Source organism: Pleurodeles waltl, chromosome 9 (genome assembly GCF_031143425.1).
Source record: "Pleurodeles waltl isolate 20211129_DDA chromosome 9, aPleWal1.hap1.20221129, whole genome shotgun sequence".
Taxonomy (NCBI): Eukaryota; Metazoa; Chordata; class Amphibia; order Caudata; family Salamandridae; genus Pleurodeles; species Pleurodeles waltl.
The window spans coordinates 994,425,360-994,450,863 of NC_090448.1; the positions used below are offsets into that span (position 1 = coordinate 994,425,360).

Consider the following 25,504-nt stretch of genomic DNA (forward strand, 5'->3'; position numbering starts at 1 on the left):
TATTCTCACCCCGCCAGAGCTAAGGCAACCTCTTTGGTATTCTGGATTCTTGGGAAATCTGTAGAGTATCTAGGAGGGGTAATCCACATGCATTCTGCGGCAGGTATGAGATTGAAGCTTCATCCTAAAGTGAGGAACAATTTAGCATGGAATTTCTGAGGAGCCTGTTTATTTGTTTTTTTCTGGTTTGCTCTTTATTCCTTGAATCAATCAAAAGGTGGATAATGGGAGACAGACAGAACATAGGAGTAGGATGAAGTTATCTTAATATTATATTTTTTTACTTCTCTACTGTAACCTTTCTCTCAGTGTCAACACCAGGCCGATAACTCAGCCTTTGGTGGTACTTGGCTTTTCCTTCTTAAGGGGAATTGGTGAGAATGTGCACATCCACTGCATTAAGCTAAGAGCCCATATGCTTAGTAGGAAGAGTGCAATACTATATTATCAGCTATTAAAAAAAGTATCTTGGTAGTGATTTCTAGTTGCAGATTCCTTACCTGTGAATTTCTCCCAGGCGTCTGACTGGATCTGGATAATTTTCTGAGCAGTACCATTGTGCACTGTTAGGTGGCGTTGATCAGATCCATGTCCATTGTCGGCGTCATCTGCACCGGATGTGACATCGCGGGTCCAATATAGGCACCACCCAGGCAGGATGATGTCAGTTCTTTTCTTTCCACACCAGCCAGCACTGATCCGAAGAAAGCTACCCCTCAGTTATTTTTTGACTGGCTTTTTAAAAAACTTTTTGTAAAAGTTTTTAGAGTTTTTAACTACTGGTGTGTCGAGGAAGACTGGGTTAAAGCTCTGTGGTTCCTGTCATGGAGCGATGTCTGTGACAGATCCACACCTTATGTATCTCTGGTGCCTAGAGCACAACCATAACCTGAAATAATGCTTTGAGTAACGGGCCATGATGCCGAAAGATTTGGGGAAACAGTTTCTGAAGCGGATGGCGGGCCGATGCTCGACTCTGCGCAAGTAGAGATCCCAGTCGAGAGGAAGGACCTGGGATCGGTCGCGGAGTCCTCCATCATCATCTTCCCACTCCAGGTCCTCGGGCGACCAGGTAAATAGAGGCACAAGAAGAAGTCTAAGAAGTTAAAGCATTTTTCAACTTCTCCTCTTCCATCAGCCGACAAGACAAGGGAGCGTTGACATTCTAGACTTCGCTCTGGGGAGCCTGTGCCTGGGCCGACTCCACACCTCCCTGAGTTTCTGAGAGCCGGAGCAACTCCTGCCTAGCTCAAGGAGTTTTATGAAGCCTTGCGCCTCATTTTTGGGCAGTTTAACACTGCTGGAGCACCTTCGGGTGCTGCAGTGTTGGAAGGGGCCCCTTCGGGTTCCGCATCAGCAGCTTTGGCCCTGGCACTGAGGGACACCCATGGATCAAGTCCTGGATCTGGACTGAGGCTGGTATTACCACCACGACCTTCCCTGATGCTCCTAGGACTGTCCATGGGTGGCACCATCCCCATTCTCATTGTCAACACTGACGCTGGCTGGAGCCTTGCCTCCCATGTCGGATCCTGAGCCCCTTTCCTATGGGCAAGGTTTAAGTGAGGAATGGGAGGGGGTCTCTGACCCTTTTAGAATGCAAGTTCCAAGATCCTAAAGACTGGAGTACAGACTTAGTTGAGGCCAGCTGAATCGATACTTCTACAGATCCTGGCATGCTTTCTTCCCCTACCGTGGCTATGGAGGAGGGAGATTCCTATGCCATTGTGATGAGAAGAACAACTGAGGTCTTGGACCTTGAGTTGTATTCAGTGGCAGTCAGAACTAACTTCCTGAAAGAGGTGATTCAACCTCAAACTTTCTACCCAGATCCCATGCTCCTCAACTTCACCATCCATTGCGGGATGGACTCGTCCGACTCACTAGGTAGAGAGGTTTCATCAACAGTGGCCCTGAGGTGCCACGCCAGCCTGAACACATCCTGCTTTTATGGTTCTACTATGATGGACATTCCCTTTGACACCTATCTTTTGTAGATAAGGTAGACTCTTCGTTCGAGTGCTTCAAGGATTCTCATGCTACAGCCAGGTCCTTGGCTCTCTGCGGCCCCTCGCCCCCCTCACTCTGCTTTTCTTCCCTTTCGTGGCTACAGAAGGGGCCTCCAACCATGTCTATACCCAGCCAGCCACCGTGCGCCATATGCAGCCTAGCCTCTGCATGGCCGAAGACATGGGATTCACCGGCCTCCTGGATCAGGGAGCCAGCAGTCTGGCCAGTCCGCCACTCTCCACTCTGCAGCAGCCTCTAAGCCTTCCTAGTCTGGCTCCCATTCAGGAGCCAGTGGGAGGCAGGATCAACCATCACCTGTTCTGCTGGCAGTCCTTCATGTCAGGTGGGTTTTGCAGAAAGTCCGAAGGGCTACTCCCTCCCTTTTGATACTACCCCTCCATCCATGCCACCATACTACAACCAGATGACAGAGAATCACTGTAGGAAGTTGGCTCTGTATATACCGTCTCAAAGTGAGCGCTAGTGTACACAGAGTCCAAGGGTTCCCCTTAGAGGTTGATAGTGGCAAAATTAGATAATACTAATGCTCTATTTTGTGGTAGTGTTGTCGAGCAGTAGGCTTATCAGAGGGTAGTGTTAAGCATTTGCTGTACACACACAGGCAATAAATGAGGAACACACACTCAAAGACTTAACTCCAGGCCAATAGGTTTTATATAGAAAAATATATTTTCTTAGTTTATTTTACATCCACAAGATTCAAAATTTGAGGTAAGTACATAAAATGCAAGGTACTTCACACAGGTGAGTATAGAAATTTGATTTAAAGCAGTAGTACACACAGTTTCAGTTAAAATGGCAATAAGCTATTTTAAAAGTGGACACAGTGCAAACATCAACAGTTCCTGGGGGTGGGTAGTTTGGTTAGGTTTCTCAGGTAAGTAAGGCACTTATAGTCAGTCTCCTGGGCATAGGAAGCCCACTATTGGGGGTTCAAGGCAACCCCAAAGCCACAGCACCAGCAACACAGGGCCAGTCAGGTGCAGAGGTCAAAGGAGGGCCCAGAACACATAGGTGCCTATGAAGAACAGGGGTGCTCCGGTCCTAGTCTGCATACAGGTAAGTACCTGCGTCCTCTGGGAGCAGATCAGGGGGGGTTTTGTAGAGCGGGGCAGGGGGGGGGGGGGGGACACACAAGCCCACAAAACACACCCTCAGCGGCACAGGGGCGGCCGGGTGCAGTAAGCATAGTAGGTGTTGGGTTTGCTATAGAAAGCAATGGAGGGACCCGGGGTTCACTTAGGCGATGCAGGCAGGGCACAGGTGGGCTTCTCGGGCCAGCCACTGACTGGGCTAGGATGAGGGCCGTCTGCTGGTCACGCCTGCACTGGTAGGTGGTTCCTCTCAATCCTGGGGGCTGCGGGTGCAGTGCTTGGTCCAGGCGTCTGGTTCCTTTTGTTACCAGGCAGTCGTAGACAGGGGGAGCCTCTGGATCCTCTCTGAAGGTGTCACTGTGGGGTTGTAGGGGGTTCGACTCAGGGTGTCCACATCGTTGGAGTCGCCTGGGAGTCCTCTCTGCGGTGTTTGTTGTCCTGGACTTGAGCCGGGGGCGTCGGGTGCAGTGTGAGAAGACTCACTTCTGGCGAGAAGTGAAAGTCTCTTTAAAGTTGTTTCAAAGTTGCAAAGTTGTTGCAGTTTCTGAACAGTGCTGCTGTTCTCGGGAATTTCTTGGTTCTTTAGGTGCAGGGCAGTCCTCTGAGTCTTCAGAGGTCGCTGGTCCCGCTGGATGCGTCGCTGTGCAGGTTCTTTGAGTCTGGAGACAGGCCGGTAGGGCTGGGGCCAAGTCAGTTGGTGTCTCTGTCGTCTCTGCGTGGCTTTCAGGTCAGCACTCCTTCTTTCTTCAGGTTGCAGGAATCTGATTTCCTGGGTTCAGGGTCGCCGCTAAATACTGAATTTAGGGGTGTGTTTAGGTCTGGGTGGCAGTAGCCAATGGCTACTGTCCTTGAGGGTGGCTACACCCTCTTTGTGCATCCTCCCTGAGGTAAAACTTTTGGTGAAACTGACTGAGGCATCTGGGCCTCATGGCCTCCTGCATCATGCTTGTGACACACGCCAGATAGCATATGCAGGCCCTGCAGTGGGACCTGATGTTCCAAAGAGTGCAGCAGCAGGAGAATCTCTCCGACAATGTCCAGATCTCGGAGAGAACTGCCCAAGATCTACAGTGGTGGTTAACAAACTGCAGTTTGGTCAGAGGCAGATCCCTCTCCCTTTTCCAATAAGATCTGACAGTAGTGACAGATGTGTCACTCCTGGGATGGGGAGGCCGTCTGGGAGAGGTGGAGATGAGGCATCTGGTCTCCATGAAGTCTCGACTCCACATCAGCCTGTTGGAGCTCTGTGCGATCTGGCTACCATTGAAGGCATTTCTTCCCTTGTCAAGGGGAAGGTGGTGCAGGTGTTTACGGACAACACCACTGCCATGTAGTACTGCAAAAAGCAGGGCTGGGTGGGGTCCTGGACCCTTTGTCAAGAGGCTCTGGACATGGCTGGCATACATCCCTGGTGATTCAACATCTGGTGGGCTCGCTTAACACCATAGCAGAAGAATTCAGCCAAAAATATCTACTGGATCACAAATGGAATCTCCATCCGGAGGTGGCGCAAGGTCTCTTTCAGCAGTTGGGAGAGCCTTGGTTAAATCTGTTGGAGTTTCCAAGGCAACAATCACTCAGACGCTTTTCGTCTCAAGTGGAACTCAGGCCTCCTGTATGCCTTTCCACCCATGCCACTTCTGCCCAGAATTCTTGAAAGATCAAGGAGGACTGGGCCCAACTAATCGTTGTGGCTCAGGACTGGTATGGAGATTTTAGTACCCTGGGCTGCTGAGCATGTCTGTCGATCCACCAATCAGACTGCCTCTTCGGGAGGATCGTCTTTCGCAGCAGCAGGGGTGGGTTCTGCACCCAAACCCGTCAACTCTCCTCCTTCCGTGGAGGTTGAGCGGAGACAGTTGACAGCTGACAGCTTTTGCCCATCCGTCTGAAGTCTGTAACGTAATCTTGGCAGCCAGGCGTCCCACCACCAAAACGGTATGTGCCTGTTGTTGGAAGAAATTTGTGGCATGGTACACAGGCAAGTCTGTTGACCTCCCCCCCCCCCCTCCCCCTCCCCCACCCCCTTTCTGCTCCTCTCTCAGAGGTCCTATTTATCCTTTCTCTGGCCCAGGAGTTCTCTGCTATAGTGTAAAGAAATGGCTCCCTGTTGCAGTTACCCCCCACTTTTTGCCTGATACTGATGCTGACTTGACTGAGAAGTGTGCTGGGACCCTGCTAACCAGGCCCCAGCACCAGTGTTCCTTCACCTAAAATGTACCATTGTATCCACAATTGGCACACCCTGGCATTCAGATAAGTCCCTTGTAACTGGTACTTCTAGTACCAAGGGCCCTGATGCCAAGGAAGGTCTCTAAGGGCTGCAGCATGTCTTATGCCACCCTAGAGACCCCTCACTCAGCACAGACACACTGCTTGCCAGCTTGTGTGTGCTGGTGAGAACAAAATGAGTAAGTCGACATGGCACTCCCCTCAGGGTGCCATGCCAGCCTCTCACTGCCTATGCATGTATAGATCAGTCACCCCTCTAGCAGGCCTTACAGCCCTAAGGCAGGGTGCACTATACCATAGGTGAGGGTACCAGTGCATGAGCATGGTACCCCTACAGTGTCTAAGCAAAACCTTAGACATTGTAAGTGCAGGGTAGCCATAAGAGTATATGGTCTGGGAGTCTGTCAAACACGAACTCCACAGCACCATAATGGCTACACTGAAAACTGGGAAGTTTGGTATCAAACTTCTCAGCACAATAAATGCACACTGATGCCAGTGTACATTTTATTGCAAAATACACCCCAGAGGGCACCTTAGAGGTGCCCCCTGAAACTTAACCGACTGTCTGTGTAGGCTGACTAGTTCCAGCAGCCTGCCACACTAGAGACATGTTGCTGGCCCCATGGGGAGAGTGCCTTTGTCACTCTGAGGCCAGTAACAAAGCCTGCACTGGGTGGAGATGCTAACACCTCCCCCAGGCAGGAGCTGTAACACCTGGCGGTGAGCCTCAAAGGCTCACCCCTTTGTCACAGCCCAGCAGGGCACTCCAGCTTAGTGGAGTTGCCCGCCCCCTCCGGCCACGGCCCCCACTTTTGGCGGCAAGGCTGGAGGGAACAAAGAAAGCAACAAGGAGGAGTCACTGGCCAGTCAGGACAGCCCCTAAGGTGTCCTGAGCTGAGGTGACTCTGACTTTTAGAAATCCTCCATCTTGCAGATGGAGGATTCCCCCAATAGGGTTAGGATTGTGACCCCCTCCCCTTGGGAGGAGGCACAAAGAGGGTGTACCCACCCTCAGGGCTAGTAGCCATTGGCTACTAACCCCCCAGACCTAAACACGCCCTTAAATTTAGTATTTAAGGGCTACCCTGAACCCTAGAAAATGAGATTCCTGCAACTACAAGAAGAAGGACTGCCTAGCTGAAAACCCCTGCAGAGGAAGACCAGAAGACGACAACTGCCTTGGCTCCAGAAACTCACCGGCCTGTCTCCTGCCTTCCAAAGATCCTGCTCCAGCGACGCCTTCCAAAGGGACCAGCGACCTCGACATCCTCTGAGGACTGCCCCTGCTTCGAAAAGACAAGAAACTCCCGAGGACAGCGGACCTGCTCCAAGAAAGGCTGCAACTTTGTTTCCAGCAGCTTTGAAAGAACCCTGCAAGCTCCCCGCAAGAAGCGTGAGACTTGCAACACTGCACCCGGCGACCCCGACTCGGCTGGTGGAGATCCAACACCTCAGGAGGGACCCCAGGACTACTCTAAGACTGTGAGTACCAAAACCTGTCCCCCCTGAGCCCCCACAGCGCCGCCTGCAGAGGGAATCCCGAGGCTTCCCCTGACCGCGACTCTTTGAATCCTAAGTCCCGACGCCTGGGAGAGACCCTGCACCCGCAGCCCCCAGGACCTGAAGGACCGAACTTTCACTGGAGAAGTGACCCCCAGGAGTCCCTCTCCCTTGCCCAAGTGGAGGTTTCCCCGAGGAACCCCCCCCTTGCCTGCCTGCAGCGCTGAAGAGATCCCGAGATCTCTCATAGACTAACATTGCGAACCCGACGCTTGTCTCTACACTGCACCCGGCCGCCCCCGCGCCGCTGAGGGTGAAATTTCTGTGTGTAGCTTGTGTCCCCCCCCGGTGCCCTACAAAACCCCCCCTGGTCTGCCCTCCGAAGACGCGGGTACTTACCTGCAAGCAGACCGGAACCGGGGCACCCCCTTCTCTCCATTCTAGCCTATGCGTTTTGGGCACCACTTTGAACTCTGCACCTGACCGGCCCTGAGCTGCTGGTGTGGTGACTTTGGGGTTGCTCTGAACCCCCAACGGTGGGCTACCTTGGACCAAGAACTGAACCCTGTAAGTGTCTTACTTACCTGGCAAAACTAACAAAAACTTACCTCCCCCAGGAACTGTGAAAATTGCACTAAGTGTCCACTTTTAAAGTAGCTATTTGTCAATAACTTGAAAAGTATACATGCAATTGAAATGATTCAAAGTTCCTAATGTACTTACCTGCAATACCTTTCAAACAAGATATTACATGTTAAATTTGAACCTGTGGTTCTTAAAATAAACTAAGAAAAGATATTTTTCTATAACAAAACCTATTGGCTGGATTTGTCTCTGAGTGTGTGTACCTCATTTATTGTCTATGTGTATGTACAACAAATGCTTAACACTACTCCTTGGATAAGCCTACTGCTCGACCACACTACCACAAAATAGAGCATTAGTATTATCTATTTTTACCACTATTTTACCTCTAAGGGGAACCCTTGGACTCTGTGCATGCTATTCCTTACTTTGAAATAGCACATACAGAGCCAACTTCCTACATATAGGCACTCTCAAAGGTTATTTGGCTGCTATTTCTGCTTTTTTGAGGTTGCCTGATCCAGCCTTCTTTAAGTCTCCTATTGTTAATAGGTTCTTTAAAGGCCTTACAAATCTCTTTCCCCCATCCCTATTCATTATGCCTCACTGGGATTTGAATTTGGTTTTGACGTGTCTGGTGTGCACTCCTTTTGAGCCTCTCCAAAAATGTCCTCCCAGGCGCTCACTTGGAAAACAGCCTTCCATGTGGCCATTACATCTGCCCACCGAGTGAGTGAGCTGCAGGCATTGTCATCTAAGCCACCCTACCTTTCCATCTATCCTGACAAAGTGGTGCTTCACACTAGGACTTCCTTTCTGGAAAAAGTGAATGCACCCTTTCATGTAGGCCAGACCCTCATCTTGCACTTTTCTGACATTGATCGTTACACCCACTTTTTGAGTGTTGTCAGTATGTTTAGACTGTAGTACACTGGGATCCTGCTAACCAGGACCCCAGGGTTGATGTTCACTCCCCTACATTTAGTTGCTTGAAAACCTTTTACATCCCACAATTGGCATACTGGTGCACCCACGGACGTCCCTAGTATATGGTACGTAGGTACCCAGGGCATTGGTACAACAGGCGTCCCTCATGGGTTGCAACCTGTATTGTGCCACCCATGGGGGCCCATGCAAACTGTGACTACAGGCCTGCCATTGCAGTCTGGGTGAAATGGTGCATGCACCTTTCACCCCAGATATGAAGGTTGCATTATATCATGGTCACTGCACTCTGACCCTATAAGTCACCCGTAAGGTAGGCCCTACAGCCCAAGTGCAGGATCCTTGGTTCTCAGTGTGAGGGCACCTTGCACCCCTGCATGAGCAGAGGTGCCCCTAGAAACCCCAGACACCATTTTCTGAGCTTTGTAAGTGCTACAAAGCCAACTTAAGGTATGTAGTGGACACTGGTCAACACAAGATGTCAATCTTCTTCATGGCTTCACAGAACGTAGGCATGTTTGGAATTAAACATTTTGGAATCATGCAACCACACCAATTCTAGTGCTAGCTGCATGATACCATGTACCCTGGGGTAACCCCCGTGTCTGCCTGTACAGCCTTGCAGGGTCTCCATGACAGCCCATGCTGCAGCCAGCCCCAGACACTGTTATGCTCTTCTGCTGCTGAGCCTAACTCGGGCAGGGGAAGGCAGGACAAAGAATATTCTGTAAAATAGAGGTGTGACCACCTCTTCTTTAGAAATCGGTGTCCCTGTGCTCTGGTGCTTTGAAGGGCACATTTGATGCCATCCTTGCATAACCCAATTTGCACCAATGCAGAAACCCCCTAGTTCCCACTCTGACGCAAAACCACACAAAGGACATGCGAGTGACCACCTTGCTATACAGCTCCTCCTCTAGGGAGGTGCACAGAGCTCTGCCACGTGGCCACTTGATTCTGCCGTCTTGGAACTAAGATGAGCAGAGGCCCCTGGGAGCATTTGGCTGGTTAGTCCAGCTGGGTGACGTCCCTGACCCTCTCTGATAGGTGGGTCACTGCAGTAAGTGTTCAACCCCCTTCCTTGGTTACTTAAGTGCTCCTCCTGAGGGTGAGACCCTAGGTTAATCTGCAAGACTCCAGGAACTGTCTGCAAGTCTCCTCTGCAAGGCACTTCTGCAACCTGGACAAAGGAACCAATGCTGTTCTTTGCTGGAACCAAGAGCAATACTGTAACCAGTAGGAGGGCTCCTACTGCAACTTTGTTTTCAAGTTCTGCAAAGACTTTTACAATCCTGTGGCTGTGCATCCTCCAGAGTCACAGGGACTCTGTCTGCACTTAAGAAGGCAAGAAGAAATCTTCCTTGTATTGAAGGAGTCTCTTCCAGGCATCCTCAGGCACCTCATCCACGAGGACCAGCTTGTGGATCCTGCTGTCCCACCAGATTCTTCGAGGCTCTGAAACACAGGTGGTGTTCTGTGGCTCTCCAGAGGTCTAACCTAGCTTCCTTGGAACTGGGAAGTCTGTGGTCCATCGCTGGAGTGCTTGACTGGAACCCCTGTGCACCGCGTCTGTCGTTGCCAAGGCTTGTTGGCTCTTCAGTCCAAAGACCTCCTAGCTCCAAGATGCCCCAGCATCCCGCACTCTCTAGCTCCAAGAACAACATCCTCTCTGCGCTCCTGCGACATGGGCATCCCTCTTTGCTTTGCTGCTGGGGTTCCATCAATATCTGCTGTGTGCTGAGGGCTGGCCCTGACCTACTGGCCAAGGTTGGGTCCCCACAATATGGCATCCTCCATGCAACCGTTCCCTGCATTTGCCAAGGCTTGTTGGTGGTCCCGCTGACGACTGCCCCCTCTGTAATTCGACAACTGGCATAGGACAGCCTAGGATCTTCTGCATTACCTGGACTCTACAGCTGCACTTCTTCATCCACTGTCCAACAGGAAGGCATTTCAAAGAAAGGTGAGCATTGCGCTCCTCCACTGTCTGGGCACTTCTGGGTGGTCTGAACTCTGCTCCTCTTTCCTGAGGTCCTCTTCTTCAGGAATCCATGCCTGGGTCCCACTGACCTGATCCACGGGTCACAAAGGTAGCTGGACAACCAAGGTCCCCATTGATTTAAACGAGAGGTTCCAGCACAACTTTACACCTATGCACCTGGCTCCCTGTTGTAGGTACTATGTTGCTCTGGGTATCCACGGGTGTGGGCACTATCCAACTTCCCTTGTCCCCTAGGATGGGTTCTAAAAAGCGAGAACTCCAACAGCGTCTTCCCCTTGTTATCCTATACACACTGACCTGGGATTACAACCCTGCACATCGGCGACTGGGGAATCCTACTGACTTACCTTTGGGGTTTTAGTACTTCCCCAGTCCTAAGGCTCCTAGGGTGCCAGTGTGGGTTGGGAGTGATTTCTCGTGTTCCATTTTGTAATATATGGTTTGCCCCCCCCAATAGGGGCCTATGTTATTTTATGCCTTTAATTACCTGTTGCTAAGCATATTTTTGTATGTTCATAGCTCCAGTTAGGAGATATACCAAAGTTAGTTCTAGAGTGTGTGTTACAATAAATGTAACATATTTTTCTAACACTGGTGTAGTTCTTTCCTGTGTGTACATCACTGACTGGCCTGTGTGGTATTTGCAACCGTTTTACACCCTCCTGATTAAGCCTTAGCTGCTCCCCACATCGGCCCCTTTTTAGCGCTATGGTTATCTAGAACCTCCTACACTATCACTAAAAGTTGCCTGGACTCTGTACAGCGTACCTCACCAATAGTTGTACACCCTATACTGAGCCAGTATCCTACACATGCCTGCAATGTTGAAAAAAAATAACACTATGTCATAATTGCCATTGGTTTATTACGTTTAGAGGGACATGTTGCTAAACAGTTGCGTGACTATCACCAAATTAATAACTGCTTAGCCTACGCACCAGCATGTATTACCCTCATCCCACAGTATTTCTGTCTATTATTGATGATTTGCTATATGGCCTTGATTTGGCTCACATTAATGCCCTGATGAAGCTGGCCCTCTCTGCTGCTTTCGATATAGTTGACCATTCCATTCGTTTTAGACTGTAGAATGCTTGAGGTATTTCAGCGTCTACAAATGAGTGGCTTAAATCTTTTGTCTTCCTGCTTTCAAGCAGTAAAGTTTGGGTAATTTGTAGTCCCAAAAGGTACCTGTAACCTACAGGATGCCCTAGGGATCTTTGCTCGCTTCACGTTTGTTCAACATATATGTTGTGCTAATAGCAAAACCTCATTTGGAGTAAGGTGTTTGAACATTCTTAGGTAGATACATACATGCTGACACTCAGATTTTACTTCACCTGGATAACAATCCTTCCTCCCACATTGATTTCCAACAACTATGTGTTTTATATGGCAGTGAATCTGCAGCAACAAACATTGTGAGCTGGGAAATATCCATCACTGATCAAATGTCTGAAGAGTTTAGCTGTAAATATGGTCGGCTACCTTTATTAGCTTTCTGCAGTTGTCTCCTTTTGTACATTTAACATTAGAATTTTAGAAAAAATCATTCTTATCTTTCTTTTGATGGCAAGGATACAGCTGTGACTCCTATTATCACTTCTTATCTAGACTTCACTGACTCTATTTATTTGGAACAATCAAAGTTCCTTAACATACAAATGGTAAAGAACACAACATTCAGGATAGTGGCAGATGCATCTTGTTTAGTCCTCTATATTCTGACTTTCCTGATGCTGCATAGGCTTCCAGTGAGTCAACAACATTTCAAGAGAGAACAGCTTTTGTTGAAAGGTGCCTACAAAACTATTATCCTGGGAGGACTCTCCACCCCTCATCAGCTAATTTATTGATTCTCCTAAGATTGTGCATCCAAACGATGGGCAAATGTTTGTTTTTGTTCTGTTTACAAAGCTGTGGACATCCCTTCTAAATAGCTTACTTATGGAAAAATCATTACACTAATTTAGATGTCCATTGAAGCTTTACTTTTCGAACAAGCTTTCTTGACTTATAGTAGATTGTGTTTGCTGTTTGCCATGATTCTTCTCTCAGCCAAAGTGCGTAGGGTCCTTCTGAGTGAACTCAATAGATGTGAACTAACATAGCATGACAGGGTATCAGTACATGAAGGTGGATATTGCAAGATAACCTATGAACTATGTAACACTGAGTCACCATAAAGATAACTATCTTTTTTTTCCTAAAAAGTATGCCATGTATGATGTAACTTGTTATTTAAATAATAAAAGCAGACAGTGTAGTGAAATGTTGTTATAAGAATTTACTTGTACAAATGTTTAGTGATTATTTGCTCAATAATTTGTATTTTCAGGCCTCCCTCAAGGTTTTAATTGAAGAACTTAAAGAAGTGTAAGTATTCAGCATTTTTTGTTTGGTGATGTCTTCTAGAATCTCATCACTTTTAAATTGCTGGCCTTTTGTTCACAAATTTCTTTACTCAGTTTCTTCACTGCATCTATTGTATCGATCAATACTTAATTATTTATGAAGTATTCAGTTAACTCAACAATGAACAGTTCACTCGAAATAGTTATGTTGTATTATAATCATTTTTTGAATTTCAGTTATTTATTTGTGATTTCTAAAGTAGTCATATAAGCAAAGGGTGTCCTAGGGCTTGTGGAAAACCATCAAAGAGTTACACAAACTACTGAAAAAATAATGTTTTGAGCAGTGTTTCAATAGCTCTCAACTTGGTTTGGCTTTGGAAATTAAAAGAAGAGTCCCACTTTGTGGCCACCGAACGGCATAAAATCTACCTTTTTGGCATGGCTATTTTAATCTTTGGAATTTTGAAGGAAATGAGCATAGGATGACCATAAATGGTGTTGGGTGGGTGAGAGATTGAGTAGCTAACAAACAGTGCAGTTACGCAAAATCTGAAGCCAATGAAGTTGATAGGTTGGTAGACACAGATTTAAGGAATTAGAATTGTCCAACTGGGAGCACACCAGTGTTGAATAGCAGGTAAATGGGCTGAAGTAGGGAGAAAAGGCAACGTTTTTCTCATGATCTTTAGTTGATGAAAGCAAGAGGATGTCACTTTATCAATTTGTGGAGTAAATTACAAGGTGTCCTCCATGGTGACTCCCAGATTTTTAAAAGCAGGGACTGGGGAAGGGCATGTGCCGAGTTCAACAGGCCACCAGTTATCACCCCATGAGAGTAGCACCAAGAATAAGCACCTCAGTCTTGCCTGAGTTCAGCTTAAAGCAAAGCAGTTAGGGATGCTCAGTCTGCCACGGCTTCCAACCAAGATACAGAATTGGCCCGCACAAAATGTCTGTTGTCATCAGTTCTCAATACAATCTGAGCATCATCCACATAGTGCGTAAATGATACCTGATGGTTGCTGTTGTGCTCTGCCAGAGGGGCCACATGCAGATTAAGGAATAGTTGGACTCTGAGATGTCCCTGAGGAATACCACATTCTAAAGTTATGGTGCATGATCTGAAAGATGACAAAATTACTGCTTGGCTCCTTCTGTTAATGATAGAGCTTAACCAATGCAGAGCAGACCCTTTAATGCCAATATCCCCCAGTCTTTTTAACAGCAAAAGGAGGCAAACCAAGTCAAAGCCAATGGAGAGATCTAGTAAAACTGTCATTCCGCCCTGATCAAGTATAATTTGCCCATGTGTATGTTGCAGTTGACAGTTGGCAGATCCTGTTGCTTTAAGAAAATGAAAAATTGCGTCAGTGATCCAGCATACTAAGCCCCCACTGTAAGGAGAGTGTAGGGATGTGCTGCTAACCTAGAGTCATTAGGAAACCTCTGAGGAGTGCCCACTCCTCCTCTGTCCTCATGCAGCTTAGCCATTTGCACCAGCTAAACTCCTGACATCGTACAGACACTCACAAAGTTAGCTCTACTAACCGCACCCACAACACATAACTCAAACCAGCCATATCACTCTCCACACAACTAACGTCATTCTAACTACTTAAATAATTTAAACCCACTATTTCGCTCACATTCACTTAAAACATTACCATCATTTCCTACTCCTACTACTTGCATCACTCATACATTTGTATCACTATCTCACTCTCATCACTCATATCAGTAACATCTATTGCATTACTAAACACTCATTCCACTTGCTCTTCGTATGCCATTAATATCCCTAGCACCACTGGCATACATATAACTTGCACTACTCGCATCACTTAGATTCATATCACTCATCACTAATGCCAGTCATACCATTCATTTCTGGTAGAGACTTCCAAGCCCAGATTTCTCACCTTTTACATTGATCCAGGCTGCAGATCGGATCCAGAAATGTTGTAGTGGTTCCGCTTGTGCATTGACAGGTCACATTGTGGGGTTCCACGTTGGGTCCGTCCCGCCCTGGACATGTCAGCCCACTCCAGGAGCTGATGTCAGTTCCTTTCTTTATGCGCTTGCTGACACAAATCTGAAGCTCTCTGAAAGAGATCTTCTCCTCGGAAAATGTACTAGATCTGTACACAATGTCTCCGACCAAAACTGCAGTTTTTAAAACCGTGTTGTCACTGTAATCAGCAGAATACCATAAGGAACACCCACAGCATCTGCCCTAGCTACAAGCATAGCTTGATGTTGTATCCCTGCTGCGCTAAGATGAATAAAAAGGTCATCCACAACTGTAAGCATAGACTTGCTGTTTTGCGAACTCCATTGTTACAAAAAACGATCACTGTCGAAGTCTGGTGTTCCTGGTCGAAGTCAAGAATGCGGGCATGCTTCCACTTCTGAGACTGCTTCAGTGCCGCTCATTATCATCATTGAGGTAATGGGGCTTATATATAAGTCCAAGAAATCACAGAGAAACACACAAGAAGAGAGCTCCCTCACTCCATCACTCTCACTGCTCCGAGTCACGCAATGCTTCAGGCACTTTTTGGCCACAGTCACTACCCCCAGATGGAGCCAATTCCACCAACGACTCAGGTATTGATACTGATACCAATGTCACAATGCAGATTCTGCACCAATTATTTTATCCTATTCAACGATTCATGGCCCCCTGCCCAGAACCCATATTATGACAAAACAGATACTTATGCCACAAAATATGACACTGGGGCTACTGATTAGGATGAAGACTACCAATATGAGGATGATCACAAAAGATATGAGATGACCTTCAGTATGCCAGTGGTCTGGACACTTCTCCAGACATTGGCCCGTCTTCTCAAATGCCTATAACCCCTAAAGAGTCTGCCTCTCTTGCAACAATAATCCAGAGAGAAGCTGAGGTGTTAGACCTTATTTTGCCCACTCAAGAGGTTAGGAGCAGTATGCTGAAAGAGGTCCTCAATTGCAGCGCAATACAGCCAAGAACCTCATCTTTCCTTTAGTGAGGACTTAACAGATATTCTGGTAGGCACCTGGGCCAAGCTAGGATCTTGCTCTCCAGTCAGTATATAAGTAGCAAGGGGGCACAGGCCTGTTCTTTGGTACCAAACTTTCTTCTATATCATCCTACTCCAAAGAGCTTGGTGGTTCAGACATCTATCAGCTGCCTGAACCCCCAATTCCTTCCCAACCACTCCACTGGACAGGGAATCTAAATGGAAGGAAACATTTGTGAAATGCATGTTCTCCTCCATCACCCTCTCTCTGCTCTCTATCAGTACAGCATGCCTCCTGAGTAGGTATTCACATGCATTATGGGACAGAGTAGTGGACATCTAGCCAGCTGTCCCAGAGGAGCTCCGTCCAACCTTACAGATTTTTTGGACAGGCAGGACGCAGCAAAATACTCATTCAGATCCGGTCTGGACATTACCTAGTTCACGAGTAGGACAGTTGGCAGCAGCGTGGTGCTTAGGTCACATGTCTTGATTCGTTCCATGGGCTTCTCATTTGATTTAGAACAGTCCCTTATGGACATGCCCTTTACAAGCTCTAGGCTGTTTGAAGCGAAGATGGACTCGGCCCTTAAAAGATTTCAAGTGCAAAGCCTCTTCCTGCTGTCTGCCTTAGTTCCACCGGTTCACCAGTTTCCCTAACAGCAGCACAGTTTTTGAGGTTTCAGTAGAAGCTACCTAGAGAGGCAGAAGACAATGTGTGCCTCAACAACAACAGGCCTCCCAACCCTTGCAAGGTCTAGGCCTGGGATCATGCTGACAGGAACCAACCCCCCGGGCAATAAGCTACCCAAACGGCCATTCTCCCCCGGCTTCCACCTCAAAACCGATTAACTTGTCCTCGTTTGTTCACTATCGACCAGGTTGCATCATCGTCCACCTCTTGTACTAAAGGAGCATCACTTCTCATCAACGGTTGCTCCAAATCTTGCAGAATGGACACTTCCTACCTTTTCTGTCCTACCCCTGGACATGCCATCTGAATCACAACACCTTGTAGCAGACTACTTGTCCATACTCCTTGGAGAAGTTCAAGGTCTCTTGGCCAAGGGCAATACAGAGAGTACTGGCATCAGATCTAGGGAGTGATTGTTCCTCCTATTACTTTCTGGTGCCGAGGAAGGACAGAAGCCTCTGCCCTGTGCTAGACCTTTGCCATCTCAAATTCTGCCTCCAGAATGACAAGTTCAGAATGCTCATCCTGACCCAAGCTGTCTGCCCTGGATGCAGGAGACTGGGTTGTAATACTGATACTGGACTTGCAGGTTGCATATTTTCCTATCCCAGTCTTGCAATCCCACAGTCATTACCTACAGTTTCAGTTAGGCCAAGAGAGCTTCAGTTCACCGTGCTCTACTTTGGACTTAATAGTGCACCTTAGGTGTTCACAAATGTGATGTTAGTGGTTGCAGTCTATCTAAGGACTTTGGGAGTACAGGTCTTCCCCTATCTCGAGAACTAGCTGTGGGCATGCCTCAAACAGTTGTAAACCACCTCCAGACTAAGGCCAAACCATTGACATCAAGGGTATTTCCATCACATGACGAAGTCACGCATGACTTCTTCACATTCATCTCCTTCATCCAAGCCGTCCGATATATGATGCTTTTCCGAGCCATCCCTCTGCCTCAACAAGTCCATGACATTCGGACTGTGAGCGAGATGTTTCAACCAGCAGCCTTGGTCTCACTGAAGTTGGCTCTGAGATTTCTTGACCTCCTGTATCCTGGTTGTGAACCATGCCAGGTGGCACATGCAGGTGCTACAGTGGGATCTGAAATCTCAGTGGGCTCAGCCCCAGGGCATTCTGCCTAATTCCATCCAGGTGTTGAAGGAATAGTGCAGTGTGTGGACATTTGCCAGGCTGCTATTCTGGCACCCATCCACACATTCACAAGACATTACTATTTGGTTAACCAGGTCCGTCTGGATGGGCACTTCACACACTTGTCCTGAAGGGTTTCCTGATCTGAGCATTCCATAGACCTCCCACCTGGGAGTAATGGTTTTGGTATCTGTTCACAAGGTGAGGAATATGCATATAAAAGTTTCTATCAGAAGAACAAGTTACTTATCTTCAATAATGCCTTTTCTGGTAGATATTCAGTCTAACCGCAGATTCCCGACCAACCCACCCTTCTCCCCATTCTGAAGAATGGACTGTTATCGTCCACTAATTAGACTCCTTCCTAAAATCTGCACACTGCCATAAACTGATTTCAGTGGGTCTGTGTCTGTTGGTGTGGATGGAGATCAGATAGAAATTGACATCAGCGCTGGGAGGAGGTGCATAATAGAGTGGCCCGAAATCATGGCATGTCAGAAGCTGGCGGACCTGATGCGGAGCAACACAAAACAATTTGTCGACATGGAAGGAATTTGCTATGCAGGTTTCCAAATCCAGTCTGGCACCTGAGAAATTTATAAGGTAAGGAATCTTCAGTTAATCTTTACTGAGAGCGGCGTTATGAAGCTAAGTAATCGGTTTATCACTCACATCATACTCATGACAGTCTTTCACCACTTACATCACTCATACCATTCTTATCAATCAACCACTCATATCACTCACACCACTCACACTTTTCAAATCATTCACATCATTAGCATCACTCACTTAAGTCAGTCCATTCTGATCATTCTCATCACTCTTCCGGTCACATCACTTGCATCACTCATACCACTCACACTGCTTGCATCTCTAACACTCATCACTCGCATACGTCATACAGTTTCTATCTCTTGCACGATGTGCATCACTCATACAATTCTTAAAACTCACACCACTCATCACTTAAGCCTTTAATATCACTTGCATCACTCTTCCAGTCATACATTCATATCACTTGAATCTCCCATACCAGTCATCTTTGTACCTCTAATGTTATTCATAGCTTTCATATCACGCACCCGTGTCATCACTCATACCATTCATATCACTCATACCATTCATATCACTCGCACCACCCGAGCCATCAGATCACTCACCAGTTGCATCAGTCACATCACTCATACCACTCTTATCTTTAGCAGCGCTTGCATCACCCATACCATCTATCACTTGCATACTCCATACCCTTCATACCACTTGTACAACTCACAGCAGTCATAACACTCAAATGAGTCACACAACTCAAATCACTTATACCATTCATATCAATCACACCACTCAAATCAGTCATTTCGTTCATATCATTCACACTGATTGCACCCTTCGTACCATTCATATCACTCACACCAGCTGTACCACTCATACCATTCACTACTTGCATACCTCATATCGTTCATAGGGCTTGTGTCAGATCAACAGTCACTATCTTAATCTGTCCAACATAGATGAGGAATGATAGAGTATACTAGCCTTGGCCCTAATGCAGGGTTGCAGGTTATAATCTGGGCTACTGGAATTATGCAGCAGGAAAGGACTGAAATATGCTCCTGGGTTGACTGAATCATGCAGCTAGAAAAGGTAAATTATGTGGCGTAATTTTGTGAAAGTATTATCTAATTTCTTTTACATTTATACATGTTACCACTATCTGGACAAAAGTTGCATCTCATTAGTACCAGTTTGACACTTTCGTACAGCAAAAAGCAACAGAAAGGTGACCAGTCAACCTATGCAAAGCGCCTTCAACCGTACAGCACCACATGTTGCCGCATTTTTAGTAAAGAATTCTTGTTTGAGCTTGAAACACTTTAAAAAAAAATTAAAATCTGCAGATGATACAATCTCTCAATACTCCTATGCTCTCACAGATACAGTGTGATGATTTAGCTGCCTTTTTTGTAACAGAAAAAGTGGGCGCAATCCATGCCTCCTTTTCCCCCTTCTCTAGTGGGGCAAGGTGGTGTCACCTCCTCATATTCCTCTTATATGTTCCCTGGGGACTTTTTCTTCTGCTGAGAAGTCTACGTTTGTATCTCTGTTGGACCCTACGAAGTCAGGCTCACCATTAGACCCTCTGCCACCTGCTATCTTGAGCAAAATTGTCCACTGCTTTTTTTCCGTGGCGATTAATCTTCTCAATCCTTAATTAGTTAAGGGCTCATTTCGTTAGTCTTGGAAACATGTGATGGTGTTACCGTTACTGAACAAAACTAACCTGGGCATTTCTAATTGAGCTAACTAACTGCGTATTTTGTTACTGCCGTTGTTTGCTAAGATTCTTGAAAAGCATGTCACTCAGCAGCTATCAGCCTATTTAAAACGAATGGCCGCCTACACTCTTTGCAATCTGGATTTTGGGCTGACCATTCGACTGAAAGAACCTTGCCAGGTGTTGCTGAGCTTTTGATACTGCCTCCTGCCAGGTGCTCTTCAAAGGCTGGACAATTTGGGTATTTAAGGCATGGCTTTGGCCTGCCTACGCCCTTTCCTGCAAGACCATTCCCTCCAAGACTTCGTTAAACCACACAATTTAATCTCATGCATTTCCTTTGGGGTGTCCCTGGGCTCTGCCCTGAGTCCCACTTTAACATCTTCTTGCGGCCAGTGGCAGACATAGTTGAAGGATGCAGTCTCGCATTATTTTCTTATTCAGATGCTACACAAATTATTGTGTCCTCATTCACTGATGAAGGTCAAAGCTCAGCTGCGCCTAATTCCTCCCTTACTAGTGTGGCGACTTGGTTGAACAATAACTCATTAAAGCTAAATGGGAATAAGTCCGAAGTCCTATTGCTTGAAAATTAACCTAATCTTTGGGGCCCTCACGTTTGACCTGTCAATCTAGGGGCCTCTCCTACTCCGGAAATTAAGAACGTAGACTTCTGGCTTGATGACATGCTTACGATGGACCAGCAAATCACCAAGGTAGCTTCCTCGTATTGGTTTCTTAGGTGGTTAAGGAAAATACTTTGGCTCCTTCCTGTTTCAGCCCAGAGGGCGATTGTGCAGGCTCTGAACATTTCAAAACTTGGTTATGGTAACTTTATCTGGGTATGATGAAAAACTGTGATTAGTAGATTAAGTCTTTCGGAATGCGGTGGCTTTGCTGCTACACCATCTACCTAAACACTTTTAGGTCTCACATTCTTTGGGGGCCTACATTGGTTCCTAATAGCCAAGCTTGTCTAGTATAAGGCACTGTGCTATATGTACCAAAGCCTTATGAAGTTCTGGACTGCTTTATTTTAGGTCATTGGTGTTGCCATAATTGTCCCAGTCGATCTCTTCAATTTAATAATCCGAATTGCGCAATTATTACTCTGATTCACTAGGTGAGGCAAGGTGGTCGCTCCATTTTTTACTTGGGCCCAAAACTTTAGACTCTGTAAATATTGTGATAAGTTTACAAAAACTTCTGAAGACGCTGTTTTTTTAAATTACCTTCTGTGGCCCTTCCTGTTGTGCCAGCGCAAGAGAGCACTACTGGGGTATCCATGTGCTTTAGAAATCTGTATTATAATGATAATAATGCAGGGGATGATGGATTATGTGGCAAATGCAGCAAATCAGTAATTGTATGGAAAGTGCTGAAGCTGCAAAATTACTTTAACAAGGTTACAGGACGTAATCAGAGGTGTGTGAGGAGTGCTGGTATCTGTGCATGTTCATGTGTTTGTTTGCTTATATGTTGTCCGCAGTAAAATTCCCCAGTTTCTGTTTCCCCTGATCCAGTAGTTTGGATGTTTTATATTTCTTCTTTGCAGAATGTATTCACAGAGAGACTGTGTAATCAAGATGTGAGGTGTAGGGTCCTGTTGAGGTTGGATTAAAGAAATTAGCTGAAAAAACATCTGTTTCCAGAGGTTTGCTTTTCTTTCTGAATCAAGTAGTCTGTTAATGACTTCGACCATAGGACTGGTAAGACTAAGAGAAGCTGCACATAGAGGCTCTTAAAAAAGAAACCATATGATACACTATTCACTAGTGCCACAGCCCAGTTTTGCTTATCCCTCCTAGCTTTATCTGACAAAAGTTCCCCTTTAAAAAAAGAAAATAAAAAAGCAAACCCTAGACACCCTCCCACACTCAAGGGCTCTTCAGTATTTTGTTCCAGCAGCCGCTCACGAACTCAGACTTAATTCAGTTGCATCCCAAAAATGCAATCCAGTACCTCCAATTGTCTTTTTGGCACCCTGCTCTAGTTCTAAATACTTCCAACCTCCAAAAGAACCTAACTCCTGCCCACACTTTTCTGCTCATGGACTCCACTTGATCACCAGTCAGAAATTCCTAATTCTCACTGCACCTCCCCACTTCACCAGGCTTCTCTTTGTCACGCTACTATGGAAATGAGTTGATCTGTAGAAAGCTCAGTGCTGGAGAATTAGTTATACTTACTAAACATAACACTGTCAAAATATCTACCCTCTTCAAAGATTCTGGTTTTTGGAAGGTTGAAAGCTTTGCCAAGGTCTTTTTGATATTACTCTAAATAAATTCCATTTTCCTTTTTTGGGCTTCTTGATTCTGATTGAGCGAGGAGGGCCGCAGCAGCTTTCCCATGCTTTTTAAGTAAAATTCTATTCTCTAGCATTGAGTCTTGAAAAATTGACTTGCTTGCATTGGTGAGTGGTGAGTCCTACCACCACTGTTACAAGTTTTGATGTGGAAGATAAGGTGTTGCATTACTTTTGCTTTCTCCTTAATGCTAGGTCTTCCGTCTGCCACTCAAAGCACAGATATGTTTCTTTTTTTTTTTTTAAATGATCGTAAGGCCTTCAGTGTATATTCACTGATTCTCATGAGGTCCAAATAAAGCAGAATACTCTTGCAATTCCCTAGCACTGTGGGGAATTTAAGAGCAGTTGTGGATGCCAGTAAATCGGGGTATGCATGGGAACTCCCACGTAGTTGCATCCCGCACACTCTCTGCTGTTTACAGGCAGAGGTCCCTGCTGGCATGTTATTCTTGTGGGGGAAGTGGGAATCTCTGCAAGTGAGTGCCTTGTATTACATAATTTAGCAGCAGATCACTAACGCTTCCTACCATGAAGCACTCTTCACATAATGGACAGATGAGGGGTTAAGATGTTTTTTTTTGTTTGGTTTGCACAATCCTTTTACATGTTGAGTCCCTAGGTATTTTGAGTTCCTTTCAAATCAGTTAGAAATGTACCTTTACAAACAGCATTATGGTACTATGCTGCAGTCACCCTCTTTGGTATATGTTATTTCAAATTCTTTGTTAATCGAGTACTGTATTGCTTTTATCCTTGCGTACAAAATTCTGGTAGATGTTTGTTACTTTAAGATCACAGGTTTGAAAACCATGCAGCTGTATCTCAGCCTCTTATCCTTCAGCAGTTGCTAACATTAGGATTTTTGTGTTAGTAGATTATATTACCTTTATCAGTGTCTAGAAAAAAACATTTGTGCTGTGCACTGTATAGGTGTATTAATGATTATTATTAGTCTATCAATCTGTTCTTTCTCAAATTAACACTAGTCTCTTTATCGAAGAATCCATGAGAAGGATGGAAGGATTAAAATGACAGAAGAGCGCCTGCAAGCTGAAGTCCTCAAGACGGCCAACAAAGAAGAAACTGTTCAGGTATTTTGTCTTTGGTTGCACCGCCAAAACCTAGATGGGTCTTTCTAATTATGTTGCATTGTATTCTATTAAATTATTTCTATAGTGATTAATACCCCTACCTGGGGCACTGAAGCACTTGTCTGTGTGTGTGCATATGTGTGTTTGGTAGATTATTGTCTTTCCTTTGAGCCAGTGTAAGATGTCTTTCCATGTCGTCCCACCCTGTTGATTGTGAGTATCTTGTTATGAGGTGCATCCCTTTGTAGTGTGATAGGTAAGGAAGCATGAGAGATAAACTCACATTTTGTTTAAATAGGTGATGTGCTGGAAGCTTTGCTTTATCTTTTATACTCTTGGTCCAATTTCATAAGCTGGTTGTGGCAAGAGGATAGCTACTCTGTGATCTTATGCGAGTGGTAACACATGTTGACAAATAGGGGGAGAGTGTCTGCCTGTATAGACTGTGTTGCAGACCTCCGTTATATGATTGCAATTATGAGTTCTCAATTGAAGGGATTTGTCAAGTTGACTGCTTTAGTGTCATCTGTTTTCTCATTCCAGAAAGCCAGCACTCCGAGTGTGGGATTATTTGGCACCTGCAGTGTGGTAAAGTCCACAGAAACCAGCACTTTCTGTCAGATCTCTTTGGTCCCAGCAGGCCTATATGTTTAGAATTCGTTAATTAGTTAGGTTATATTTGTGCCATTCAGTTGCTAGCAAGGTTTCACTTCTTATTTCATAGATTAAATGCATGTCCTGTTGGGGATGAGTGATCAGTTAATGAATAGGCATATATAATGTAATATGGTGACATAGATTATATCTAATTGATACTGGGATGACCATCAGAGTCATCCGGCTTCGTGGTTAGAGGGTAGAAGGTAGGGTAGACATAGTGTTCTTAAACTCTGGACCTGATAATTATGAGCCCAGGTACTCAGGACCCAGAGACATCTGTAGAGCTGCATGGCTGCAGGCAGCTGCTGTTTAAACCCCCGGAGTGTTACAAGTTGTTTTTCTTCGAAGAAGTCTTTCGAGTCACGGGACCGAGGGACTCCTCCTCTTTGTCTCCATTGCTCATGGGCGTCGACTCCATCTTCGATTGTTTTCTTTCCGCCATCGGGTTCGGACGTGTTCCTTTCGCTCCGGGTTTCGGAACGGAAAGTTAGCTAAATATCGGAAAAATTACGTCGGTATTGTTGCGTTCGGGATCGGTTTAGTTAGAATCTACACCGAATTGAAGAGTGAAGAGCTCCGGTACCCTTCGGGGTAGTTTTCGATCCCCCTTCGGGGCCTGGTCGGCCCGACCGCGTGTAAAACAACGCTGATGGAACGGACCCCGTTCCGTTTCTGTCCTAAATGCCACAACAAATACCCGTATACAGACCAACATTTGGTCTGTAACCTGTGCCTGTCGCCTGAGCACAGTGAAGAGACTTGCGAGGCCTGTCGTGCGTTCCGGTCCCGAAAAACACTCCGTGACCGTCGAGCCAGAAGACTGCAGATGGCGTCCACGCCGACAGCTCACCGAGAGTTCGAGGAACAAGAGGAAGAAGAAATCTTCTCGATCAATGATTCGGACTCCGAAGAATTCGACGACCAAAAAACTGTGAGTAAGACGTCGAAGCCAGCACACAAGAAAAGTGACAAGGCCCAGGGGACGCCACTGCCACCAGGCCATGGCTCGACCCATAAATTCGGTGACCGACCATCGGCACCGAAAAAGGCCGAAATGGTGCCGAGATCGTCCGACTCCGGTCGAGACACCGGCACACAGCCTTCTCGGGACCGAGAAAGTGCTGCTGAAAAACATCGACGCCGAGATATCGGAGCCGAAACTGCTCGACGCAGAGACAGCGGCACCGAGGAAGATCGACGCCGAGAGGGTTCGACTCCGAAAAAGAAGGTCACTTCGGAGCCGAAAAAGGGTACAGACAGGGTTTCGGTGCAAAAACAACCCGCAACCGACCCACCTACCGGTTCCTATTCAGAGGAGCAATCACTGTCCTCTCAGATGCGAAAGCATAGATTTGAGGAAGAGTTGCAAACCACCGAAGTGGACCACACTCAGAAACGTATTTTTATACAGGAAGGAACAGGGAAAATAAGCACCCTTCCCCCTATTAGGAGAAAAAGGAGACTGGAGTTTCAATCAGACCAAGCACCACAAACAAAAATGGTGAAAAAGGTAACTCCGCCACCCTCTCCTCCACCTGTAACTAACGTTTCACTGGCACAAACT

The 25,504-nt window shown here is 46.3% G+C and overlaps 1 protein-coding gene across 12 annotated transcripts in view; it reads left to right on the plus strand.

The window, feature by feature from the left end:
* KTN1 (kinectin 1) overlaps positions 1 to 25,504 on the plus strand; it is a 653,615-nt gene that overhangs the window by 368,714 nt on the left and 259,397 nt on the right. For all 12 annotated transcript variants that reach the window (XM_069208520.1, XM_069208523.1, XM_069208524.1 and 9 more), the window contains exons 21-22: positions 12,731 to 12,768; positions 23,190 to 23,280. In XM_069208520.1, the coding sequence (XP_069064621.1) occupies positions 12,731 to 12,768; positions 23,190 to 23,280 (129 nt within the window). The remainder of the gene's footprint in view (positions 1 to 12,730; positions 12,769 to 23,189; positions 23,281 to 25,504) is intronic.